General features: G+C 40.9%; 1 protein-coding gene across 3 annotated transcripts; it reads left to right on the top strand.

Moving 5' to 3' along the window:
- The first annotated feature begins 31 nt into the window (after positions 1 to 31).
- On the top strand, positions 32 to 17,415 carry CEP97 (centrosomal protein 97). 3 transcript variants are annotated; one of them, XR_010746056.1, is made up of 12 exons: positions 32 to 229; positions 2,397 to 2,539; positions 3,487 to 3,645; positions 4,051 to 4,152; positions 4,631 to 4,744; positions 5,630 to 5,796; positions 6,889 to 7,053; positions 8,729 to 8,862; positions 9,374 to 10,124; positions 11,142 to 11,217; positions 11,957 to 13,393; positions 15,851 to 17,415. XR_010746056.1 is itself a non-coding variant. In XM_066340693.1 (11 exons), exons 1-11 carry the CDS (start codon positions 178 to 180, stop codon positions 12,668 to 12,670), a joined length of 2,577 nt encoding a protein of 858 aa, XP_066196790.1. In that variant the 5' UTR covers positions 32 to 177; the 3' UTR covers positions 12,671 to 17,415. The 3 variants fall into 3 exon arrangements, 1 of the variants encoding a protein (XP_066196790.1); XR_010746055.1 differs by having other exon boundaries at positions 11,957 to 14,540; XM_066340693.1 differs by having other exon boundaries at positions 11,957 to 17,415.
- The last annotated feature ends 6,257 nt before the right edge of the window (positions 17,416 to 23,672 follow it).

Genomic DNA, 23,672 nt, shown 5'->3' with positions numbered 1-23,672 from the left:
CCGGCCGCGCCGAGGGGGCTTCGCCAGCGCTCACCCCGCCGGGCCGCCCCGCCGCAGCCCCGGCCGCGGGACCCGCCGCTCTACCCGGCATAAAAGGCGCAGTGCTCCCATCGCGGAGCGGCCCGGCCCAGCGGCGCCCGGCGCTCGGTTGCCTGGCGGTGTTGTCAAGCGCGGGGCATGGCGGCAGCCGGCGCTGCGGCCAGGGCGGGGGATGAGGCGGCCGGAGCGGGTAAGGGCAGCCCCGGACAGGTGCAGGAGCCGGCGGGGCTACGATGTGGGGAGCCGCGGGTCTCGGAAGGGGCTGTGGCTGCTCGGAGGGGCGCGGGGGGCTCGGCGCTGTGCAGGCGGAGGTGCCCCCTCCTCTCTCTCGGGGCGAGGGGCCCGCTCCCGGCCGGGCCCTGAGGGCGCCGGGACAGCGCTTCCCGCCCTGAGCGGCGCCCGTGCCTCGGGCCGGGACGGAGCGGCTGTCCATCGTGCTGAGGAGCCTTGTCGAGCCTTCATGGGCCAAGACTGGAATTATATGGGGCCCGTTTTCTCTAGAGGGGAGGGCTGAGAGGTCTTGGAAACAGTGCAGCTTCTGAGAGTGTCAGTTCCATGCTTCCTGCCAAACGGGAAATAAACAATTTTGGAATGTTTTCCTGGGTCCTGATAGCCTATTAGGAAAACGTCGTTCCCCAGATATTATATCAATGAGTCTTTATAGAATGGAATTGTCTTAATTTAGTAGAGTTATGTACGTATATATAATTCATGCTGTATTCTGGGCTGCCATGCTTAAGCGAGCAAAGTAAAGCTGGCTGAGAGAAGGAGGACAGACGATGTTCAAAGAGGGACCGATGTTTCTCTGGTTCTTGAAGGTGCTCATAAAGGACACCCCCAGACAAGGGAGATAACACCAGCACCTTAGCTCGTTTAACATCTCTGTGAAAACCTCCCTTTGTCTGGCGTCATGGAGAAATGATTATAGCAAGTCTCACTGCAGGGGTGTCTAATTCAGTAGAGAAGCAGGTGGATGATGTCGATGTAGGAATACAGGTTCTTTGCAAATGGTTGTGTGCATTAAGTAGCAAATGGATCACGTTACACTTGAATGCTGGAAATCGCTGAGATCCATGTGTAAAGCCCCATTCCGAGTGCCCCAGTGTGAATGAGGCACCTCATGTGCATGAATAAAAGGATCACTCTTGCAATTCAGTAGTGTGCATCCTTGCCTATTTCCTAAGTTGGAGGGGCCAGTTGTGAATTTTTTTAACAAACCTTTGGATGAGTGAGCATATGCAGTTTCTCTGGTCAATTAAAGCAACCAAGCAGTTGCAGAAGTGACTACTTGGGTGAGAAACAAGTGCTACTTTCTCCCTGAGTGTGCTAAGACAGGAGTGTGATGGTTGTTGGCTCTGCCTTGCTGCTCTCCAGAGCTCTTGGAGCAACTGTGGATTTGAAAAAATGATGAAAATATAATGAATGCTATCAGACTTTTTTTTTTAATAGAAGTTCATGTTCTCTAGCTGAGGGAATGGTACACAAAAAAGTTGCTCTCTGTCTATAGCATGACTCACCCCTAAAAACCTGTAACTAGTCATATTAATATGTGCAGCATATTAGAGTGAGACCACTATTTGGGTTATGTTGCTGAAAAAGGCAGCATTATTTACTGAACAGTTATTAAGAGAGCTACAAGCACCACAGTGATGCTTGTACATCAAATACACACAGAGTCTTAACATATGAAAATTATTATGGTTATCAGGCGCCACTTTGGGTACTCAGGGATTCAAGCTCCCAGTAGATGGCAAATGTTTGCCTTTTAACTTTGATGTAGTAACCCCTTTTGCATGGAACATTTGAATTGTGTGTTGCATTAAGATAATGGTGTGCTAGCCTATATACAGTTTGTTCTTCGAGTGCCCCCAGTACTGTAGTATGGCTGCATAAATGGCTTCTTAGTTTAGATAAAATGCTAACACATGGTTAATTGTCATGCTGCTCAAAACTTAAATTCTTGGAAGAATTTTGAAATTTAGGTTCTTTTGAAATTTGGGGTTTTGAGGATCACACCTTTAAATTTAGCTACCAGGATTTTGCTGCATCTTACTTCAAAGGATCTGTTGTGACTTTCCCAGAGTTCTTAACTGGGACAGTGTCTGGTACATGTATCTTCCAGTAACTGGATCAGTTACTCTTAAAATATTTGAGCTGAAATAATTTGTTTCAGTTTTACATGGAAAAGAAAATCAGTTTTTCCAAATTATCTGCATCTATTATAATACAAATCTATTTATCTTGCATTGCTTTCATTGCTTTTCTGGTACTTTCCGTATTTTCATATATGAACTTTTTTTTTTTTTTTTTTGTGTTGGTTTGGTTTGGTTTTTTGTTTTTCTCCTTTTTATTCTAAGCCTTAGTAGTCAACTGCTCAGGTCAAGGATTGCAAAAACTGGGTCCAACCTTGCCCTGTGATGCTGGTACTCAGACTCTGATTCTGGACAAAAATCAGATCATTAAATTGGAACACTTGGAGAAATGCAGGAATCTGATGCAGGTCAGTGTTTACTTAATTTGAAGTTGTTACCAAATAATGGTGCTATGATGTTAACATCTTCTGCCTTCAGGCCGTATTATGTAATTGAAGTAAGCCATTACTGACTTGAGAGGAAAATAAATGATGGCTAACTGAAGTGGAAAGCTTTGTTTTCAGTGCAGGTCTGGGGTTGATCGTGGAGGAGACTGTTTTGTGAGTTACCCAGGTAACTAAAAATGAGCTAAATAAATCCTAATGGGTGAGGGACATCATAAGAACACTTAGAAAAATACTGATAACTCAAATTTTGATGCTTCTTGCCTTTTGAGTACATGAACTATGTAACCTTAAAAACAGCTTCATATTACCACTTAAAGTGCTTCTGGATAGACTCGAAGCTGCCTGATAACTTCTACAGGCCAGCTACACTGAGTTGGCAGAGGTGGGGTTTGTTGCTACAACAAACCTTCACCACGCTGCTGGCTTGGTGATCATGTTACTGAAGTGTGTGTCTAGTCAAGATTTACCCCTTAAAAAGTTTGTGGTTTAAAGTCCTGTTAGCACAGGACCTGTTTGAGAATTGTGTGAAATACGTTTTTGTCCTCTGCCACATTGACAGTAAGTGCAATTTTGCACCAAGAATGAGACAACAGTTTGCATAATGAATTGGCAATTCTGATATTAAAACCTTATTTCCAAATGACACAATTCCTCATTCTTTTTCCTTTATTTCGCTTATAGCTACAAGAATTTCCTCTTAAGTTTGTGGAGTGAGCTGTGAGGACTTATGTTCTTTGATCAGTAATTTATTTCCTGGCTCTTGCAGGTTTTTTGTCCATGTTATTTACTTGCAAATGCAATACGTAGATTGAACAAGTATCTGTTGGAGTAGATTTTTAACTGCTAGAAGTAGAATCTTATTCTGTCTGCACAGTCAAAGCTGTTTTTTCACGCATGTCCATCTGCAGCTCTCTGTAGCCAACAATCGTCTGGTGCGAATGATGGGTGTGGCAAAACTGACCAAGCTCCGAGTGCTCAACTTGCCTCATAACAGCATTGGGTATGTGGAAGGGCTGAAGGATTTGGTGCACCTGGAATGGCTGAATTTGGCAGGAAATAACCTCAAGGTAAAGTATTGAGTCTGTTGCATTAACCAGAATCTTGTGTTGTAGAAATTTGGAAAATGCCGCAAAGACATCTAATTATGTTTTGGAGCAACAATGTTAATGTTTTGTGTCTACTGGCTTATGAAATAGAAGAGGGCAGCTTTTGGAGTAGAGTTGTATAGGAAAGAAATAAAAGATTTGGTGTCAAAGTGAAATTAAAGTAAGGAAATAGTCTCCAAAATAGGAAAAAATTATTATCTTTAAAATACAGCTGTATAAAAACATGGGGTTTATTTTGTGTTACTTAGCTAGTGGGTTTTTTTTTTTTTTTTGTCTTTCAAAATAAATTATAATTATTGATACCTGGCTTTATTTTGTGGCTAAAAAAAGAGTTACTGTGAGTAACTGACCTCTCTGTTTTTGTAGGTCATTGATCAATTCAATTCCTGTCTGTCTCTTCAGCATCTTGATCTGTCAGACAATAACATCGCTCAGCTAGGCGATCTCTCCAAGCTTACCTCACTGAAGGTAGATGTTATTCTATCTCTGGTTTTGTTACATTCTTTATATAAAGAAATCTGCTTTGAAAATTGCTGCCTTTAGACATTCACTATTCGAATGCTAGCTCTTAGAGCATTGTAATTAATTAACTATAATTTCTAGAGGGAAGCAGGTATGAATTCTCTTTCTTGTTTTCAACTTGCAGGAGCTGAGAGTGATTTTTCTATAGCCAGTCTAATGATTTTGATAAAGATATGATGGTGGTGTCTTCTTCATAGCTTTTGGTTCTCTTTTCTGGTATCATGAATCAACACAAAACATACTGTTAACTCTTCCTGCATGCACACTGTAGAGAAAAATGCTTCCAAATGCATTTTTTTTGAGATTGTGACCAGAAAGCCTTAATTACAGTTCTTTCACCTCTCTTTTTGTCAGTGATGCCTGAAAATGAAATCTGTGGGTTTTGATCAAGTGTTGATTTCATCACTGTATTTTTATTTTGTAGACTTTGTTGCTACATGGAAATATTATAACTTCACTTCGCACTGCCCCTGTTTGCCTACCTCAGAGTTTGACTGTTTTTTCTTTGGCAGAAAATGAAATCAGAGACTTAAATGAGGTAACAAGATAGATCACCTTTTCTTTAGGTAGATTGAAAGAAGGAAGCCGAACAAATTTTTTGAGGTTGTAACTGAAAATGGGCTCTCTTCTTTGGAACAACCCAACTCCTAATAGTTTAATTGTTTGTATGTCATAACCATGTTTGCATTAGCTGTGCAAGCTAGGTGATGTCTTTTTAAAATTTAGTCTGGAAAGAGACTTTGCCTTTTCTGTTATGTCTTTATATTATTCAAGGATGTTACTTTTAGGCCTAAATTCCTATCTTTTGTGGTTGTCTGAAAGTTGAAAGCTGAGTTGATTAACTGCTGCAGAGGGCTTCTGCAGCTGCTGTGTTTAGAACAGAGGTTTGAATTGCACTTGTTGCCACTGGCCTATTTTTCAAACACTGTGTAAGAGAAACAAATAATCTGCCTGTGGCTTTTGTCTTTATTGCCTGATTTGTTTAATATAAGTAGTGGCCAAAACTCTTAGTTGGGATTTCATGCCAGAAGGAAACTTTTTGGTATAATTTCTCTTCAGAACAGGACAGGGCTTTTCCCATTTTTTGGCTTACTTGTTTGCTTTTTTTTTCTTTGTTTTCAAAATCAAAAAACTGTTGTGGTAAACTGGAATCATGGAAGTACTGTACCTTTCTATACATAAAACCCCATTCCAAAACTTTGAGATAAGGTAAATACTTTCCAAGGATTAATAGCACTTACACAAGAATTAATGGGAAATGGCAGTAGTTGATAGAGGGACCTTTGTAGTCCTTTGTGTTCAAAAATTGAATGGGATTTTTCATTTATTTGTCATTCTGTTGTTTTGCATGAGCTGTCCAGCTGTAGCTAGGAGAAACATGGTGTGTTCTGTTCAGTTAACAAATGTATCTTGTTTTCTCAAGGTTTCTTTTCTGGCCTCTCTTTGCCAATTGGAACAGCTGTCAATTATGAACAATCCTTGTGTGATGGCCACACCTTCTGTCCCTGGCTTTGACTACAGGCCTTATATTGTCAGCTGGTGTCTGAATCTCAAAATTCTGGATGGATATATCATTTCTCAGAAGGAAAGGTGACATAATAGTAGTGTAAAATTTCTAAAATTCCTGAGTTACATTTGGCTAAGCTTAACTTGCTTTAATTAAATTTTTCTGTTACACTGGAATTATTATGTAAGATCACCAATTTTTTTAGATAGAGGTATGAAGTTAAGCTGCTGTTTTTTACAGCCTTTCTCTGCAGCCTTTTTGATGTTGCAGAATGTGACAATCAGCAGCTGTTAAAGCTGTTGTCCTGGGGGAAGCTTAGACATGTCCCTATATAAAGAGCACATTTTGCATGTGCATTTCTAGATTTGGCTTTCTTTTCATTATGAGTTAGTTAAATATTACTTTGCTCAAATCACTTGTTACTGTGCTCATTGTATCACTATGATATTTGCATGACATCAGAACAGTCCAAGCATAAGTATTATCCAGTATAAGTACATTGCAGTCCAGGACATGAATATATTCTAGGACATTAATGTCCTTTTTCCCCAGTTACTAAAATAAAAAGGTGCCCTTTTTTTGGTCAAAGGTAAACCAATTCTATTTCTGTTTCACCAGACCATGCTATGACTTTTCAGGAAAGCTGCCTGTTAAAATTCTAGACCTTTTTCATGACTAATGGGATGTGCTGTATTAAGTGTATTATTATGCGTAGATATATTATATTAAATATTCTCAGGCAGAAATTAATTTGAAAAACAGACTCGTTGAATGCTTTTAGCAATATGTGCTCTCCATGTCTGTTTTGCATGTTTGTGTGAAATTCTCTGTTTCTGTGAAAGCTTTGCTGATAAGTTCCTTGAGACAAATGTGTTTCCAGTGCTCAAAGACTACACACAAAGCAGAAACTGCACAGTTTTGGACAAGGGCTTGTTTTTCTTTTTTTTTTTTTCTTTTTCATTTCATCGATGCTTAAGTGAATGAGTACATTATTCACTGTTCTGGTAATGACATGGCCAGTTCCCCTGGGCATTGCACTTGTTCCAGGTTTTGCTTAGATTTGTGGATCAACTCTTGGGTAACTACTAGAAGAACAGTAGTGAAAACAGAGTTACTGCTTCTATGCTGTTTATTAAAGGTGCTGTTTATTAAACCATTTTCCCCCTTCTTAACAGTTTGAAAGCAGAATGGCTCTACAGTCAAGGGAAAGGAAGGTCATACAGACCTGGGCAGCACGTTCAACTAGTTCAGTACTTGGCTACTGTTTGTCCTCTCACATCTGCATATGGACTCCAGACTGAAGAGGACGCCAAACTGGAAAGAATACTGAGTAAGCAAAGGTGAGAACTTAGTTTCTTTCTTAGAGAATGTGATTGAGAACATATATCTGATGTGTTAGATGTAGTCAGATTTCATTTTTAAGTATTTCAAAGTAACAGTGAGTGCTGGAGATGCAAAGTATTGTGGAGGTACGGGGTGTGTTCTAGATGAGAATGAGAGGCATTTTCCCTAGATGGGAAGATTCTTTATATTTCTCAGTCTGTGCTTTGTAGGACACTGGAGGTAATTTGTGTTAGATCTGTAATTAAAATGAATAAACTGTGTTCTGGGATTTTTTTTTTTTTTGCCACGCCAAAAAAAAAAAAAAAAAAGATGAAAACTTAAGAAAGGAGCTTAGTTTTTTTTCTAATTGAAAATGAGGTCTACTGTCGTGCACTGGTGTATTGGCCACTTTTTTATTGCTGGGGTGTTTTTGCTTGGTTTTTAAAGTTAAGGTTGTCCTTTGAGGGACACTGTTCCCAGTGATGCATTTGTCCATCTGTACCTGGCATCTGAGGTCTGTCAGCAGAGGCCTGTGGAGAACCTGCTGTTCTACCAGCAGTTGCTGTTTTGCTAAGGTCTACACAAATAGATGAGTAGAGTTTATCATGCTCCATTTTTCATCCATGAAAAGGTGAACTTATTTTGTTTAGAGGCCAGAGAACATAGCAATACAGTTTGTTCTATTCCCCAGGATCTATTGACAAACTTTTTTTTTTTTTTTTCAGAAAATGAGAGCAGAAAATTCAGCTCCTAGTTGAGCAGCGAAAGTGTTGTGGTTAGCAGAAGGGTATCTCATCAAAAGGGCCAGAAACTTGGGAGTATCTGCAAGAAGTTACTGCACACTTTGCAAGTGTGCAAGATTGTTTTCCAGGGGGAAATGATAGAAATCTTGTAGCTGTTTTTGAGGAGAAGGTGCAGTCAAGGCATCTTGACCTTGGAATTGCTAGCTAAGTGCTCTGGTGTTCATGTTTCTGGGGAAAATTCAGGAAATTGTTCTGCTCAATATAACTCTTTAAAAATTAAACCCTCAACAACCAAGACAGAAAAACCCCTATTAGAAAAAACAATCCCCCAAATCCTCACTTGCATATATGCACACCCATATATGATTTATAGGACAGTTTGACCTCTGCCTCATGATCTTCTAATTTAGCTGGGCTGAAAGAACCTGTGTGTTCTCTGAGTTTGTAAAGGATGAGTTTTTTGGTTGGTTGGTTTTTTAGTTGATTTGTACTACAACTGGGGGCCTTTAGTTACAGGAGCACCTATTCTTGATTCACTCACTTTGAAATGTAAAAGGTGCTCCTAGCATTCCTCAAACTTCTCTATCCTACACACATTATGTATTCCACATTAGATGTTAAGTATCTGCATGCCGTCCTTGTGTTCAGAAATATCTCATGGTTTTCAGTTTGTAGTCAGAATTGCATGTCTGCAGGGCTTTTTCTCTTTTTAATTTTTTTTTAAATATATGTAATGAAGAAAGAGGGGCAGGAGGAAGGGGAGCAGGGGTGCAGTCCCCTGCTTTGTGAGTAGTCCTGTTAGTGTCTTGTAGTTGTAGGAGTCTGCATAACTAGCCTCTTGTTTAGAATGTTTTGATCACTTGTTTCTTTTGAAATAGTTGATAGTTTCTTTTAGTTGTTTTCTGTGCAAAAAGAAACATAAAATCTATTGTTGGCACTCTGTGCTTAGATTCCATCAGAGACAGTTGATGCATGAAAAGCAAGATGAGGAACCACCTACAACTTCTTCTCCCAGCAAAACAGTGCCAGTTGCACATGAACACAGTGGCCTCACCCAGCCATCACAGATGGTTCTTGAAAAGGGTAAGTAGCTTATCAACACCTGTGATCTAACCTATGGAAATCAATATTTTTCTTTTGAACATAGGTAACTTTGGGGAAGGGATTTGAGAACAAGGCCCTGTTGCTGTTTTAGTTTGTTGATCTTCAGTTTTCTCTCAAATGAAGTGGCACTTTGTTTCTTAGAAAAATCCAGTCCTTGCTTATTTCAGTCTTGAAATGCTAGTAGGCTGGTTAGGTGAACAACCCAATCCAACAAACCAAAGAGGTACTGCTTTGACTTTTCCATTTTATGCAGGTTTCTTCTCTGAGGAAGTGCAGTTTGTGCAATTCCCTGTATTTGCCAAGTTTAGATGTTACTGTGGTAAATATTGTCCTGATACAGAAATAATGCTCATCGTTACTAACATATTAGATCCTCTTACCCACTCAGATGCTAACTGGCAAAACCAAATTGGGAATCCCTATGAATTATACAAACTATTATTATTATTGAAATACCCTAACACTATGATGTGGTCTTCTGCCTGTCTAGAGCCTGTCATCCAGAGGAATTCTTGGGTTGGACCAAGTGCAAACAATGATCATTCCTATGCAGTAAAGAACACTCTTCTTTATGAAAGCAGCCTTTCTGGGGAGCTACAGCTTGAAGATTTACAGACAGGTGAAGACAAACTAAACAGCAGCCTTTTATCCTCTGAGTCCACTTTCATGCCAGTTGCTTCAGGATTGTCTCCAGTGTCTCCTGCTTCAGACCTGAAGCTACATGGAATCGATTCGAGCCTAGAAGATGATGATACAGTGGTTGAATGTGTGAGAGATGTTAATAGTAGGGAAACTACTAACAAGCAAGAAGCTTTGTCAGTTACAGGAGAGGTCCCTAACAGAACAGCAGGAAGTGTGGAAATGCAAGAGAATAACAAAGAGATCTTGCAGATACATGATCCAGTAACAGCTGGCCTGACTGCAAAGACTGGCAACTCTTTAGGGGCCTCTGAAGGCCAAGTTCTGCACAGTCACCCCAGCACCTCGTTAGGAGTAAAAACTCTTTGTCCTACCCAGATGAGAGAAGAAAGGTCTGTTTCACTGGCTGTGCAAGGTGCAGCACCAGCTGATCAAGGTGCAGCTGAACTGCAGAGGATGACTCAAGCAGCTACTAAGCTTCAAGCTTCCTGGAGAGGATTTTACACGAGGAGCCACCATCCTCGAGCCAAGGAAGTGCGGAATGAAATCCGGCTGAGCAGAATGCAGGAGCACATCATTTACTTAACAGCTGAAATAGAAAAGTAAGTTGAGGTCATGCTGTGTATTTCCAAGTCTGTATGAATATAACTAATCATTCCAGAGTATTTCAGAACAGATATAGATGGACCATGATATAACTACTCACAGTAGAACCTAGCATCAGAAACATAAAAGTGATTACATTATAAGATCACTTCCTGTTGGTAAGCACAGTTTTGCACATAGCTATTTGTACTCTCAAAGTGCCTTCTATAAATGGATTGGATTAGAGCACATTTTTCTATTCCTCTATTAGCAGGCCTTGTATATTTCAAAATAGAAATTGCTGAGTGGGATTTTTTTTATACTTGTCTCCTTGCAATCACAGAGTCTATAAATCAAGTGTCCATATTGAGAGTCATTCTTGTGTTGCTGGTAAAAAGAATTTCCTCTACCTTTTATGATACAGGTTTAAAATATGACTCTCTTTTGTTTCTGTCTTAATTTTTGATCCTGTGAATCCATGTTTGAAGATCATGGTCAAAGTTCCTCAATTTGTAAGACAAAAAATCTGGATTAACTTAATATCTTTTTGGATCACCCTGGATCTGTCAGTCTGACAGACTGTTTTTCATCACTGTCACAAGTGACAAAAATTCTGTGATTCAAGTCAAGTGCTTAGTGAACCTCTAGAAACTCCCAATGCTTGCACATCATGTTCCATCCACGTGTCAGTGGGGACAGCATAATTTGGAATGAAGAAATACTATTTGGTGTGTGTGGGAGGGTGATAGTTGTGCAGGAAAAAATTAGAGCTTAAGTTCAATTTACAAAAACGTTACTGCCAAGCCAACAAGTGTGCTGCAGTAAAAGGAAGCAGAATTTAAATGTAACTGGAAAAGAAACTTGAAGTCAGCAGTTGGATATTTATGGCAAGCCAGACTGCAGTAATTTCTTAATGTTAGGCTCTGTTCAAAAGTGCTGTTATGTAAGTAGGCATTTTTATGTATTCTTGTTGCTCTTGTTACCCAAATGTTGCTTATTTAAGCTGCATAAATTTTGGATGTGTGTTCTTGCAGGCTAAGAAAAGAAAGAGAGGAAGATAAAATGCAGAGGCTTGTACAGGAGGAAGCTGTCAAATTTCTTTGGAACCAGGTAAGTAATTTTAGTCCTCTTGTTTTCTGCTTAAAGGTGAATCTGGAATTCGAATTTGAATCTGCTTATATGTGACTTTGCATTATTTCTTACAGTAGATCCTGAGGAGACAGTCAATATCGTTCAGTTTTTCCAATGATTATTTGAATGGTTTAAAAGACTTTTACTGATGTGTTGTCTGTTATACTGATATTGTGGGGGAAAAAAACCCTCAGAACATTAGTGCAAGAACACTGGCTTTATTGCTAACGACTGAATTGTGGCCTGGTGTGAGAAGGAAGACAAAATGCAAAAAATGCTAAATAAACATTAGCAGAACTATGAAGAATGTGACTGGTAAATGCCCATGGCAAATGAAATTATGTTGAACTGTGTTGCTTGTGAGCAACTCATTTTTGAAGCAGCAAAGTTATTAATACACCTTTCAATAAGCTTTCTTTCAAAAAATAAGGCTTTTTTCTTCAAAACAGGTAAATCCTTTCTAGTTTTAAGAACAGTTTTTTCTTTAGGTATTTGAACTGGGAGCTTGTGTGCTGTGTCAGTGTTTGGCATGTAGGTTTTAAAGCCATGATTTCACAGTGAGAAGAACAAAATTTCCCTAAAGATATAGGAAACCTTTTGTTTGTCACGTGGTCTTGGATTTCATACTAGAACTTGGTTGCTGAATGCAAGAAATCCTCTAGAAATTAAAATACATTTAGCTGCATTTCATAATGGTTTTTTCTCTTTAACTTTACAGGTTAAATCCCTTCAACAATGGCAGCTTTCAGTGATGCAGAATTTAGGTGGCGCTGGGATCCCTTCAGCCAGTTCTTCATGTTCACCCAAACCACCTATTCAGTCATCCACAGTGGAGCAAGAAACCCCAGCAGCTCTTAGTTCTGCTTTGTTAGTTCCTGCTAGTGAGGATGATCTTCAGGAAAAGTCTTTGTTGCAGTTCCCAGATTCTGGCTTTCATTCTTCTGCAGCTGATCAGACTCATGCCAGTGACCTAGGTAGCTCTGAAAAGAGCTTAGCTGAAGGAACTGAGAGCTCCCTCTCAATGGAAACCATCAAAGAACGTGGCTATTGTGTTTTAGCATGTTCTTCAGATGTAGAGGATGGCCCTGGAGAGTGTGGACAAAGTAAAGAGAGCTCTAGTAATGAGCAGGACAATGGACTGATACAACAGTATTTAAAATCTGTTCAGCAGCTGGAGGAGGCTGAGGAAGACACAGATTGCAATGAGGAAATGGAGGGCAGCTGTCTAGAAATGGCTGTGTCAGCAGAAAGCCAAGATTCTTCCTCTGACACTGTCTCTGTAGAGCTCCCTCAAGACACATCTTCCCCTGTCCAAGGTGAAATCTGTCAGTCACCACCAGAAAGCTACAAACTGAATTCAGGAATAGTAGAAGGGAAGCAAACAGGCTGTGATTCTTCATTTCAAATGCTGCATGTTGGGATAGCTGTATAATAAGATCATTTCCACAAAGTACTAGGGGTTCCATTTCACTTTCTCTTTCTTTTTCCTGTTTATACAAGCCTTATTTTTCAGGTGTGCTGTTCCAGATTTTGACTCATGTTATGCATTTATGTTGTAATTACTATTACATTGATGTTGCTGAGGATAGACACTAACTATGCTAATCTGAAATCGGCAAAGTTCTCAGTGACAATCATTATGCACTTTATTTTCAAACATAAAACTGGTATCCTGGTAACTGGCCTCCATTAAATTAATTCTGAAGACTGGGGAGGGGGGTGGATGGTCGTGGTGGTAATGTTTGCTGTAAATTCACTTTGGTGCATGTGTTAGTAAGTATTTGTTTGGTTTTTTTTCCTGCAAAGAAAGATTATTGTTCTTATTTTGCAAAGGGAAGCAGACAATAAGGGAAAAAATGGAGTCAGTACAGGGGTATATCCTGTCATAGGCAGGCCTGCTGAGAAAGATTTAAAGTTGCTTTTCAGACTTCTTTTGACTTAAACAAGAGTAACTTGGTCAGTATATCAAAGATGCATTCCAGAAAACCAATGTCCAAGTCAGTGACTTTTCTGTGAATAACTTGAAGCTGCTGGCAAGGAATTAGATCATTTACATACGCACTGAAACAAGGACTAACAGGAGAGAGACCTCAGGGAGCTTCAAACAAGCCTTGACCTTTGTTTGCCCTGGGGTTGAATTTCCCTGCCTTCTCAGGTAAGACTCAAAAATACAACCTGTAGCAGCCAGGATTAAATAAGAATTTCAGAAGAGGTAAGTGATTTGGGAACATAATTTCCAAGAGTGCCCTGCTGGGTGCAGCAGCAGACTTGGTGGTGTATGTATTATCACCCACAAGGATGTTCATGCCCTTGAGGGATTTGGATTTGCATGGCTTTCAAGACATTAGTGAGTTCAATGGATCACAACTACTTCTGTCTACAGGTATAAGTAAAAAAGCAAATGCCATGATTTAAAAATATTTCCTGATATCTCTGTTGGGTTTTTTGGTTGTATTTTTTCCCCTGTATGTCCAGAATTTGACACTTTAATTAGATGTGGGTAAAAAGTTGTATTTTTTCCCTATTAGCAAATATGCTGAGATGCCTAGGCTGTGCTTTCCACTTAAACACTGGGAAAGCAGCAGGGTTTGTTTCTTACCTAGCCATTGCTATGTTGGGTTTTTTAATAGAAAATGATCAGATATCTTAGTGTACTTCAACAGTGACAAGGGAAATCTGTTTTGGCACATGATTTGTGATGGACATGAGTGAAATAAAAGTTGGTGTTGTTATTTACAGGGGTCCATTGCGTTTGCTGATGCTGCATTTTGCAATGTGTACTGGAAGGCCAGTGTTGCAGTAGTTTGCTAATGTTTACTTGTCACTCACAAAGACGCATGCTTATTGTAATTGTCTGGATCCACAGGTTAACTTCTGGTGCTATGGTGTCACTAAAACCAACTATCACTCTAAAAATTACTCTTACGGCCATGTTACTGTGTAAAATAATTCAGATTTTGTGAAAGCTTTGATTGCATGTCTGCTTCAGGTACCAAGCTGAAATTTACCACTACTCAGTAGTTTGCTAAGAGGCCAGAACCTGTTTGAGGCCTCAAAATAGCCTTTATTTAGAACATAAATGGTGTATTGGACTTGTACCAGCCGTGTTCCTAGTGGTGAAGTTCACCTTGGAAGAGTAAAGCTTGCCTCTGTTCATAGAGTAGCCATCATCTATTTTTCTCCACTCCAAAAAAGTTCTAGGGCACCAACTTCTCCAAAAAACTGTCTCTGCTGTCAGACTGACCTTTGACTGTGCCTTGCATATATGAGAGCATTAAAGAAAACCCAGAACAACTGAGCTGGTAGGTTCTTAATGTGCTATATTTCTAACTGAATGTAGTTGCAGCACGTTTGAAACATGACCATATTCATAGTTAGATCTTAGAGCACAGTTGTGCTTGGGTACTGAAAATGGTACAGGTTCATTAATGTATCCCAACATCTGATAACCTGGGCAAAGCAGTGTGTAGTCCACAGGACCATACCCTTGTCCTCTGAAGGTGCTGAATTTGGCTTTAAATCTGCCATGCTTGAGGATCTGCATTTCATAGGACTTAGCTCTTTGAATGTCAATGTGTTACATAAAACCCCCTAAACTTCAAAGAGACTTTCTTTGGGTTTTGAGAGAGGAATTATTTCTGCCTGTGAAATAGTTGTTGGATCTTGCGCTCTGGAGGGAGTAGTCAGGTGTAATAACACACTGAAAGTTCTCTTATCATGGCAGAGGGCTTTATTGCAACACCTGGGAGAAACTAAACCACTGCCTGGAGAACAGTTTCACTTACTGGAGACACTGAGGGAGCATATATATTTTGCTGTTTTGCATTGTCCCTTTTGCTGCAGAGTTAGAGGTGAAACAACTTCAGTTTGGGAGTTGTCAGAGGGGGAAAACTTGGTGCAAGTAAATTTTTCATGGAAGCCTTAGAAGTTTCTAGATATTTCCTTTGTTATTAGGACTGGCAAGCACAAAGACAAGGCAACTTATTTTAACTAATGCTGAGGTCAGCTGTTGTCCTTATTAATGTGTAACTTGTATATCCAACAATGGTTTTATGCAGGTACAATGAAGCGTGTACCGACAAATTTTCAGCTTTATCTTACTTTGGGGAAACAGTGAAATACTAGAAAAGTTTTTTTTTCTAATGTTCTGAAAAGTATCTTGCATGTGTAGAAGATAAGTTGCCTAAATATAGGGAAATCAAAGAATGATGAAGTTTTGGATTAATTTCTACAGGGCTAAATGTAATTAGTTTGTATATACAGAAAATATTTTCATCCTGACCGTTAAAATACATACAGGGAAAGACAATGAGGGATACAGTTGAAAAATAAGGAATAGAATTAGATGTATACTTAAAATTGTCTTCTTTTGGCCTTGTTTTGAGCTCTCAAAGAATCATGATGTGGAAGTATCACAGTTTAATATGTGGCTTAGCACTTACTCATCTTCTTTTAAGTAAGTTTCCTTAATCTAGGTATGTAATATTCTTTTAGCTGGATAGGGATGCACAGTTTTCCTTTGGAGGTGATGGAAATTTTATAAAGGAGTTGGAAGGCCTAAAATACACCTGAAACTTTCCTGTGTTAATACTGTATTCTTTCCTTTTGCAAGGCTTCATGTTCAGCAGAAGAATGTACTTTGTAGAAGAAAAGCTTATCTCTTGTGTTTTGTCCTGGGCTGATCCTCCAGTGTTAGTGGGAGAGAGAACCTGGTTATTTGCCAGGTACTGTTGCCAGCTCTGCCGTGAGTACAGTTTAAATGCTTCTTTAATTTGCTTCAAAAAATCAGATAAATATAGCTCAGACTATTTAAGCTGCACCACACAAGTTTTGCCCCAAATGAGAGAGCTGGCACATGCAAGCCTATTTTCAGCTAGTCTGGCAGAAAGGCCCCTGCCTCTTTTTCTGAAGGCTGGGACACTTGTCTCATATATTTGTTCTGTACTTGTTCTATATACCTTAAAACAAGAAGGCAGTAAGACTGCAAATTTTATTTTGCTGCTTCTAAGCCACAAATGTCCTTCAGCAAATACCTGAGAAAGTCCTTGCTAAACTAAATTGCAGAAGCCTAAGAGTTGTTGATAGTTAAGTTTCTTAAACAACCATAGGTTCTACTATTTGCATGCAGCAGTTTAAATAATGCATTTAGCAGCCAGTCTCTATATATATAAAAAAAAAAGCTGGGTTTTTTTCTGAATAATGTTTGTATTTGAGCTTGCAAACTGTTCCTGTTTTTAATGAATTTGTATATATTGTCTGAAGAATTCCAATTTTTGTTTCTACTTGTAGCAGGTTATCTGATGAACAAAAATGTAATATATGTTCCTTTGAGATTACCTGGGTAATTTTTATGGCTGTTGATGTTCTAGTGTGTCTCATACAGATACACTTTTTCCTGAGAGGATAAAATTGTAGCAGTTAGGGGAGACTGACTGAATGACAATTAAATGTAAAAAACTAGTCAGTTCCCCTGCTAGGAGAAAGGACTTTTTTTTTCTCCTCTCCTGTTGTATTAACTTCCCCCCCCCCCCTCCCCTTGAAGACTGTGCCACCCAAATAAGTATGCATCAAGTATTCATAAAGTCTTTCAAAATGTTTTCTTTTAATAGTTACACTTTTGTTTCCCTCCCCAGATTGGCTTTCTAGGACAAGTTACTGAGAAACACTTGCTTTCTATATGCCTACCAAAAAGTTGGGACTCTGTCTATTTTTAAATGTTCCTTTGTCAGTAATGGAAAAAGCACAGGATCCCTTTCTTGCAAAAAACATAAACCAGTATTTATCAGGAAAGGTGCTTTATCTCTTGGAAAGTGCCATACTAAATTTTATTGTACAATAAAATTGTCAGTAAGAATCTTTTTTTCTGGCGTCATTACGTTTATAAGTATAAGGGCCAAATTCATTTGTAGCATAAATCTACTGAATTAAATTTTTTTTTTGATACTTTCACAGGAGAATTCTACCTCTAAACTAGAATTTGAGAAAAAAAGAACAATTGGGTATTGATTTGTCTTTCTATTTCTTGCTGTTTTCTTTGAAGAATGGTGGGTGGTTAAATTGATACCGTTCATATATTTTCTATAAGTGTTTACATTTTGGATTTATTGTTTCCTAAGTATTTTGTTTGTATCTCTGAGTTTTGAATTTTAAATAAATGATTTGTACATTTATTGAAAATTTTAAAGTGTACCTTATATTGACTCTTATGGCTATTGTCATAATCTTACAAGTGGAGGGCTCTTCTGGACCTGGGAAGCTCAAGAATAGAAAGCAAGTGATGACAAGGTAAGCATTGGCATTCTTTACTTGGTACAGCTGAAATATCTCATGGCCACTGTTTCAGTGCCTAGGACAGTAAGAGTGTAGTAGGTTACATGAAATGAGTTCACCAACGAATGAAATTGATCTTTTTGTGATTTGCAGTCCTTTGTTTCTATTGCTGGCCCTCTTTTGTGTTCTTAATTACCTGCTGTGTTTAAATTAAAAGATGTGGCAGTATTCTGTACAGAGTTTTCTAGAGAGAGAATTAAGACTAAGGGCTCATCAAGAGAAACACCATTGCAATGTATGGTGTTGCCTCTCTTGGTATAGTCAGATACTTGCTCTGTTCTTAAACAAACAAAGACTAATTACACATCTTTCAGGCTTTAACGAAAAGGAACAGTTGAGGAGTTCAAACATACCTGAAAGTCACATTTTGCTGCAACACAGTTCTCTGAAAGGTAAAAAAAAAAACCAAACAAAAACCAAAACAACAATAACAAAACTGAAACAACAAAGCTAACTTTATTTTCACTCAACTTGTGACACATGGAGGTTAGTGGACATTTTTAACTCTTTACTATGTGTTTCTACTTCATTACACCAATTATTTTGTTTAAGTGGGACTCTTCTTGCTCTTCTGTGAAGGTATTTACTGTGAGGGTGGTGAGGCACTGGAACAGGTTGCCCAGAGAAATGGATACCCCATCCCTGGAAGTGGCATTGAGCAATCCGGTTTGGTTTCTTGCCATAGGCAGGAATGCCCCTGCCGATTGTGAGGGAGTTTGAACTAGGTGATCTTTAAGCTCCTTTCCACCTCATTCTAGGACTGACTCTAATAAAGGCAAAAACAGGCATAGCTGAAGTAACTCCAGGTCTGAAAAGAGAACAGCAGTGCCCTTTTCTTTTAGCATAAAGACCTTAAAGCTGTACTAGTTTAAATGCTGTATGTTGTAGGGTTAGTAACCATAGCACTTCAGGAACTCAGGTTCAAGGTCCCTCTTGCCCCTGGCTTTTATTCATATTTGTAATAAGACCAGACATTAAGATCTTTAGCTAGATTTGGACAATAAACATATGGCTGGTGGATGGGCCCGTTTTGTTCAAATGGAAATAGATAATTTTATTGGCTGAAATCCTTACCTGTGCTAGTGTGCACCCCAGCCCACTCATTTGTGGGGTAGTGTAAGAAGCAGGAAAGCCCTTGGCTCTGTAAAGCACTGCTCAGCAGCAGCTAAAACAGCCCTATGTTATCACACTGTTTCCAGCACAAATCAAACACAGACTTACCATAGCCACTGTGAAGAAAATTACCTCCATTCCATCCAAAACCAGTACAGCTGCTCTTTCTGATATGTGCAAGACGATACTCAGCAAGGGAAGGAATATCAGTAAATTGTGCACAGGATGTCCAAATCAAGTGAGTCACAGCCTCTGACTTCTAAGATGCTTTAAATTGTGAAAATTGGGAAAGCCATGATCATAAAGGATGCTCTGGAAAATGTAAAATCTGACATGTTGCGTTCAGAGTGTTCCATGTGTTAGACTGAAAGCAATAAACCATTAGAAAAGCTTAAACAATTCCCAGACAGTGTACCACTGTGAGGAGCAGCAGTCTAGCAGTCAGGGCTGTTTGCTTAGCACTGTGCTTAACTGCATTCAAGCAGCAGCCTTTGGGAAATCTCTTCCTATCCACTGTTACACCAGCTGAAGTTACCCAGCCCCTTGAGCTTGTGCAGCATGTTTTCTGGTGTGGGAAGTGCATGGGAGATGTGCTTATGCCTTAGTATCTGTGGGACCTGGGGAGAAACAGGAGACACTGGGAAACTCTACAGCCAGAATTCACTATTCTTCCTTCCATCAGTAGTTCCTACAGCCCCTTCAACCTGAAGTTTAAGGCAAGTGCCTGTGGTTATGGAGCCCATGTTTTCAAGAGTGGCTCTCCAGCTGTTGTCTACTGTTGAGCTCTCCAGGATAGAGTTCGTGCACTTGTCCTCTCCTTGTTGCAGCTTCCTCATTCCCAAGCTCAGTAGTTTTACAGCAGATTGGCAATTCCTGTTGGTCTCTCATGCTTTGGCTTTACTCACAGATACTGAAATTTTTAAGCAGATGAACTAGGTATTGTTTTACTAGTAGGACAGGTAAGCTACCTTTATCTCACCTGCTTTCTCATACTCCTAGCTGCCTGATGCTTTCCTTCCTTTCGTGTAGCAGTGTCAGTGTTAAACTGGCAGGATCTCCTCTGGCCATGTCCATTGTCTGATGGGGAAATGGAAAGGGAGACCAGGAAGTTCCAGTTAGTCCCAAAGGGGAGCAGAGCCACCTGGAAGAAATGGAAACCTGTTATTCCTGCCTGTCCCTGGAGTGGGAATGCAGCACAGCTGCTTGAGACAGGTTCATGGAAAGGCTGTGGAGCCTACAGAGAAGCTTCTCTGTGGCCTTTTGGAAAAGGACTTGAGGAAGCTGCAAGAGGATTCTTCTAGCAAAAGTGTTAGCCCTTTACAAGCATTAGATGATGTGAGAAACCATCTGGATGGCATTAGGTCAGCAAAAGACTTTTTCCAGTATTTAAATAGACCTTAATTGCTGCTATGCCTGAAAACCAGGGGATGTGCTGAACTTGTAGAGCCTGGGGGCAAACAGTGAGTAATTGGTTTCTGGTCTCTGTGCAGAAGGGCCTACCATGTTTACGATTAGAGGGGCATATTTGATTCATTATTAGGCCATCATCAAGACAAACTGTAATGATAACTGAAGAATTTATAGAGAGAAGTAGTGTGGGGATCCCTTCCCCTCTCTGAGGGAAGGTGCAATGTAAAATGTGGCAGAAGATGGCACAGCAGTACCTTTCCTTAGAAGGGACAGGCTTTCTCACTGTTACCACCTTCCATACCTTCACCCCCCGCATCACTCCAGATATATTAAGATGGGATTAATGCTTGTCGTTTGGCACACAAGTTTTGCCTTAGGTTGCACTTTGAGCAGCAGAGTTTGTAGGGGAATTTGATGCACTGCATGGCTCATGAAGGAAGAATAAAGAGAAATGAGCCTGCTGTAGAACTGATAAACTTTGTGTATTGAGATGGGGAAAAAAATCAGTACCAATTATCCTTCAAAATACTGTTATTTTAATGTGTTCTGCTTGTACAGCCAGATGGCTTTCAATTCTTGACTTATAGTGTATAATAGGAACAAAAGCTGGTGCCTGTTGAGATTTTGCTTTCTATCTCTACCAGGTAACCACTGTTTAAAGATGCAGAGAGGAGAAAAATAGAGGTAAGATGACTTCAAAATAGCTATGGCTGATGAGGGTGGGGGCAGAAGACAAAATGGCTAAAATGCTGTGTTCACAAGAATATTTCAGCTGTTGTGGGTTTTAAGCAACCCACATACTCCTTAGTAAAAATAAGCTCAAGCCCTTAAGCTATACTCATACAAAGAACTGCTGGCAGGTGCGTGTTTCGGCGTTCTCAAGCTTACGCTTTATTCCTCTTTACAATTCCTGTTTACAAGTGTTTACAAGACTAATTGCAGATGTCCTGCAGATTGAAAGTGCCGCCCAGCTCGGGTGCAGAGGTCAGCACTCACTGTGTGCACGTCCTCATGGAGCACACTGAATCCTGCCTTCGAGGCAGCTGCATTTGCTCAGTATCCCCCGCTCAGCCGCTGCCGCTGCTCTGGGGCCAGGCTTTCCTTTCACAGCCTTCTGCCGCTCCCGGCTCCGTTCGCCTTCAGGCTGGGCAGCGTTTGAGCTGCGATGGTTCATGTCAGAGCTGCGATGGTTCCTGTCAGCGCCTTCTCCCTTGACCATGGTGCTGCCACCCAGGCCATAGCGCACCGCTCCGCGCCACCCTCCCCACATCCTGCTTTCTTAGGCTTTTCTTCTGATTTTCTCATCACCTGCGGCGGCTCAAAAATTACAGGACCGGTGGCGTTGTTTCGGCCGGGTTCTATGTCTGTTTTCCCGGCGCGGAGGCTGCGGCGGCGGCGCGGGGCCGGGGCGGGGCCGGGAGGAGGCGCGGCGGCGGCGGCGGCCGTGCGGGGGGCGGGCGGAGGGCGGAGCGGCGGCGCCGGGCATTTACAGCGAGCGCCTCCGGGCCGGGGGCGAGGCCGCCGCCTGGCCCGGGGGAGCGCCGGGGCTGCGGTGAGGGGACACGGGCGGCGCGGCCTGCGCGCCTCGGCTGGGGAGCGGCGGGAAAGCCGGGCGGGGCGGCGGCGGGCCCGGGGCCGCGGGGACAGGCCCGGGGTCGGCGGGTGCGGGGTCCCGGGCTTGGCGGGTGCCCTGCTGCCATCCCCGTGCCCGCGGTCGGGGCCCCCTGCCCGCAGGGCCGCGCTGCGCTCGGGCTTCAGCGAGGCGGCGGCTGAAGTGCTTCCAGGCGGTCCGGGCGCTGCCCCGCGCCGCTCCCCCGGGATGCCCACCCCGCGGCACCTAACAAGTCCCTTAGAAGCCATAAAGCGGAGCTGTGCGGTCCGCGTTGCCGGCAGCGGTGTTTTCCTGCTCGCTGCCCACATCCGTGGCTCGTGGGTGCCGTGTTCCCCGGCGGGGCTGCGGCGCTGTCCCCGGGCTGTCCGCGGGGCGAGCTCCCCGCGCCCTGGGCGGGATCGGAGCCAAACAGCAGCAAAGCTCATTTTCCTCGAGCCCCTGTGCCCCGGGGACATGCTTTGGGCTCGGCCAGAGGTAGCGGCTCCTCTGCGCCTCTGCAGAATTTGGAGAGCTTGCCCCCGTGCCTGATTTTGTAACGCTGCTGGCTTAGGGAGCTGTGGGGATGGAGCGGGCAGGGATTGGCAACTTGTACCAAAACCTAAAGCGACGATCCTGTAATGGAGCATGAGGCGTGATTTAACGATTAACGTGTTCGTAAAAATGTCATCAAGTTGGTTTTTGTTTTTAACATCGGTTAAAAACAGCTTGTGGTAAAATGGAACAAAGGTGAGAGAAGTCATGCTTAGCAATAAATAGCAGAAAATTCCAAGGCGCAGCGCTGAAGTTTAAAAGAGTCAAATACTTCAACAAAATCCTTGAGTCATGGTAGAAACTAAAGTGAGTTTACAGATAAAAAGTAGTAAGTGCCATTTGATTTTTGTGCCGCTGTAAGCAAACCACTAATGTATGGATTTTATTCAAAAATCTGTGTGTCTGCTTCTGTAGATATACTTATTTTTTAATGTATTGTTTCCCAAGGTTATCTGGCCTTTTGTGTGGATAGCTTCAGAGATCATTTCAGGAGAAGGGTAAGAACCTAAGACTTTTTGGTTTTCTTACAGGCTTCCCTTATACAAAAAATGAATGAGATCAATTGTGATGAAACTGGCAGTATATTGAGCCTTTAGCACAAAGAAAGCTCTAAACCTGTACATTTAAATGTTTTAGGGCATTTGGCATCTACAGAATATGGAAAATTTTGAATAAAAATAGATAGAACGGCATTTGTGGTCTTTTTAGGCCTCTGATATGATGGTCTGTTCATTTTCAGGGTCTTGTGTTTTTTGGTGACATGGAAAGTATTCTCAGCAACAGAATTAAGAATTCTGGTCTTGTCTAATGTATGTTTTTTTCTTCCTCAAATGGGCATATATGTCGTTAAATTAGCATTTTCATGTGTTTAGGTATATTTATTATTAATTTAACAATGACTCAAGCTGCTGTTTTATACAAATCTTATATTAGAGCAGAACTGTTCCAACAAAGCTGCATTTTTGTGGCATTTTGATACTTTCACTTTAATGGCTGTCTTGCTCTTTCAGTGCTAGTTCATTGGTCAGAAATAAAATCTCTGTAATTCTCAGCAATGTATTTGAAGATATAATCCCTATAATCCCTGTAAAGCAATTTGATGTTTGGTCTATTTTGAGGCTGTCCTGGTTATATCAGTAATATGTTTCAGTTTTCTAGCCTGTGTTCATTTGATATTTTAATTTTCATTTGATATTTTAATTTTGATATTTAATATGTGTTTTATTTAAACTTGCACTGCATTTTTTATACAGTCTTAAGACTATAGGTACTATATATTTATATTATCTTAATTGTATAAGTTCTCAGTTATACTATTTATAGCAAGTTATACAAAGTTTATATAATCTTTTGATTATGTTGTTGCACTTGGTGCATGGTTGTATGAGTAATGCTGCTTTGAGAATATTTGGTTTGGAGAGATTGGTGTCTTTTGCCT

The sequence above is a fragment of the Sylvia atricapilla genome, chromosome 2 (assembly GCF_009819655.1).
Source record: "Sylvia atricapilla isolate bSylAtr1 chromosome 2, bSylAtr1.pri, whole genome shotgun sequence".
Classification (NCBI taxonomy): domain Eukaryota; kingdom Metazoa; phylum Chordata; class Aves; order Passeriformes; family Sylviidae; genus Sylvia; species Sylvia atricapilla.
Note: the sequence above shows the minus strand (reverse complement) of the source record. Positions and strands in the feature narration are given on the sequence as shown.

Coding starts and splice junctions, on each gene's coding strand:
- CEP97 (XM_066340693.1), top strand. CDS start 178: ATGGCGGCAGCCGGCGCTGCGGCCAGGGCGGGGGATGAGGCGGCCGGA. Junction 3,646..4,050: donor TGGCAGGAAATAACCTCAAG/GTAAAGTATTGA, acceptor CTGTTTTTGTAG/GTCATTGATCAATTCAATTC. Junction 8,863..9,373: donor ACAGATGGTTCTTGAAAAGG/GTAAGTAGCTTA, acceptor CTGCCTGTCTAG/AGCCTGTCATCCAGAGGAAT.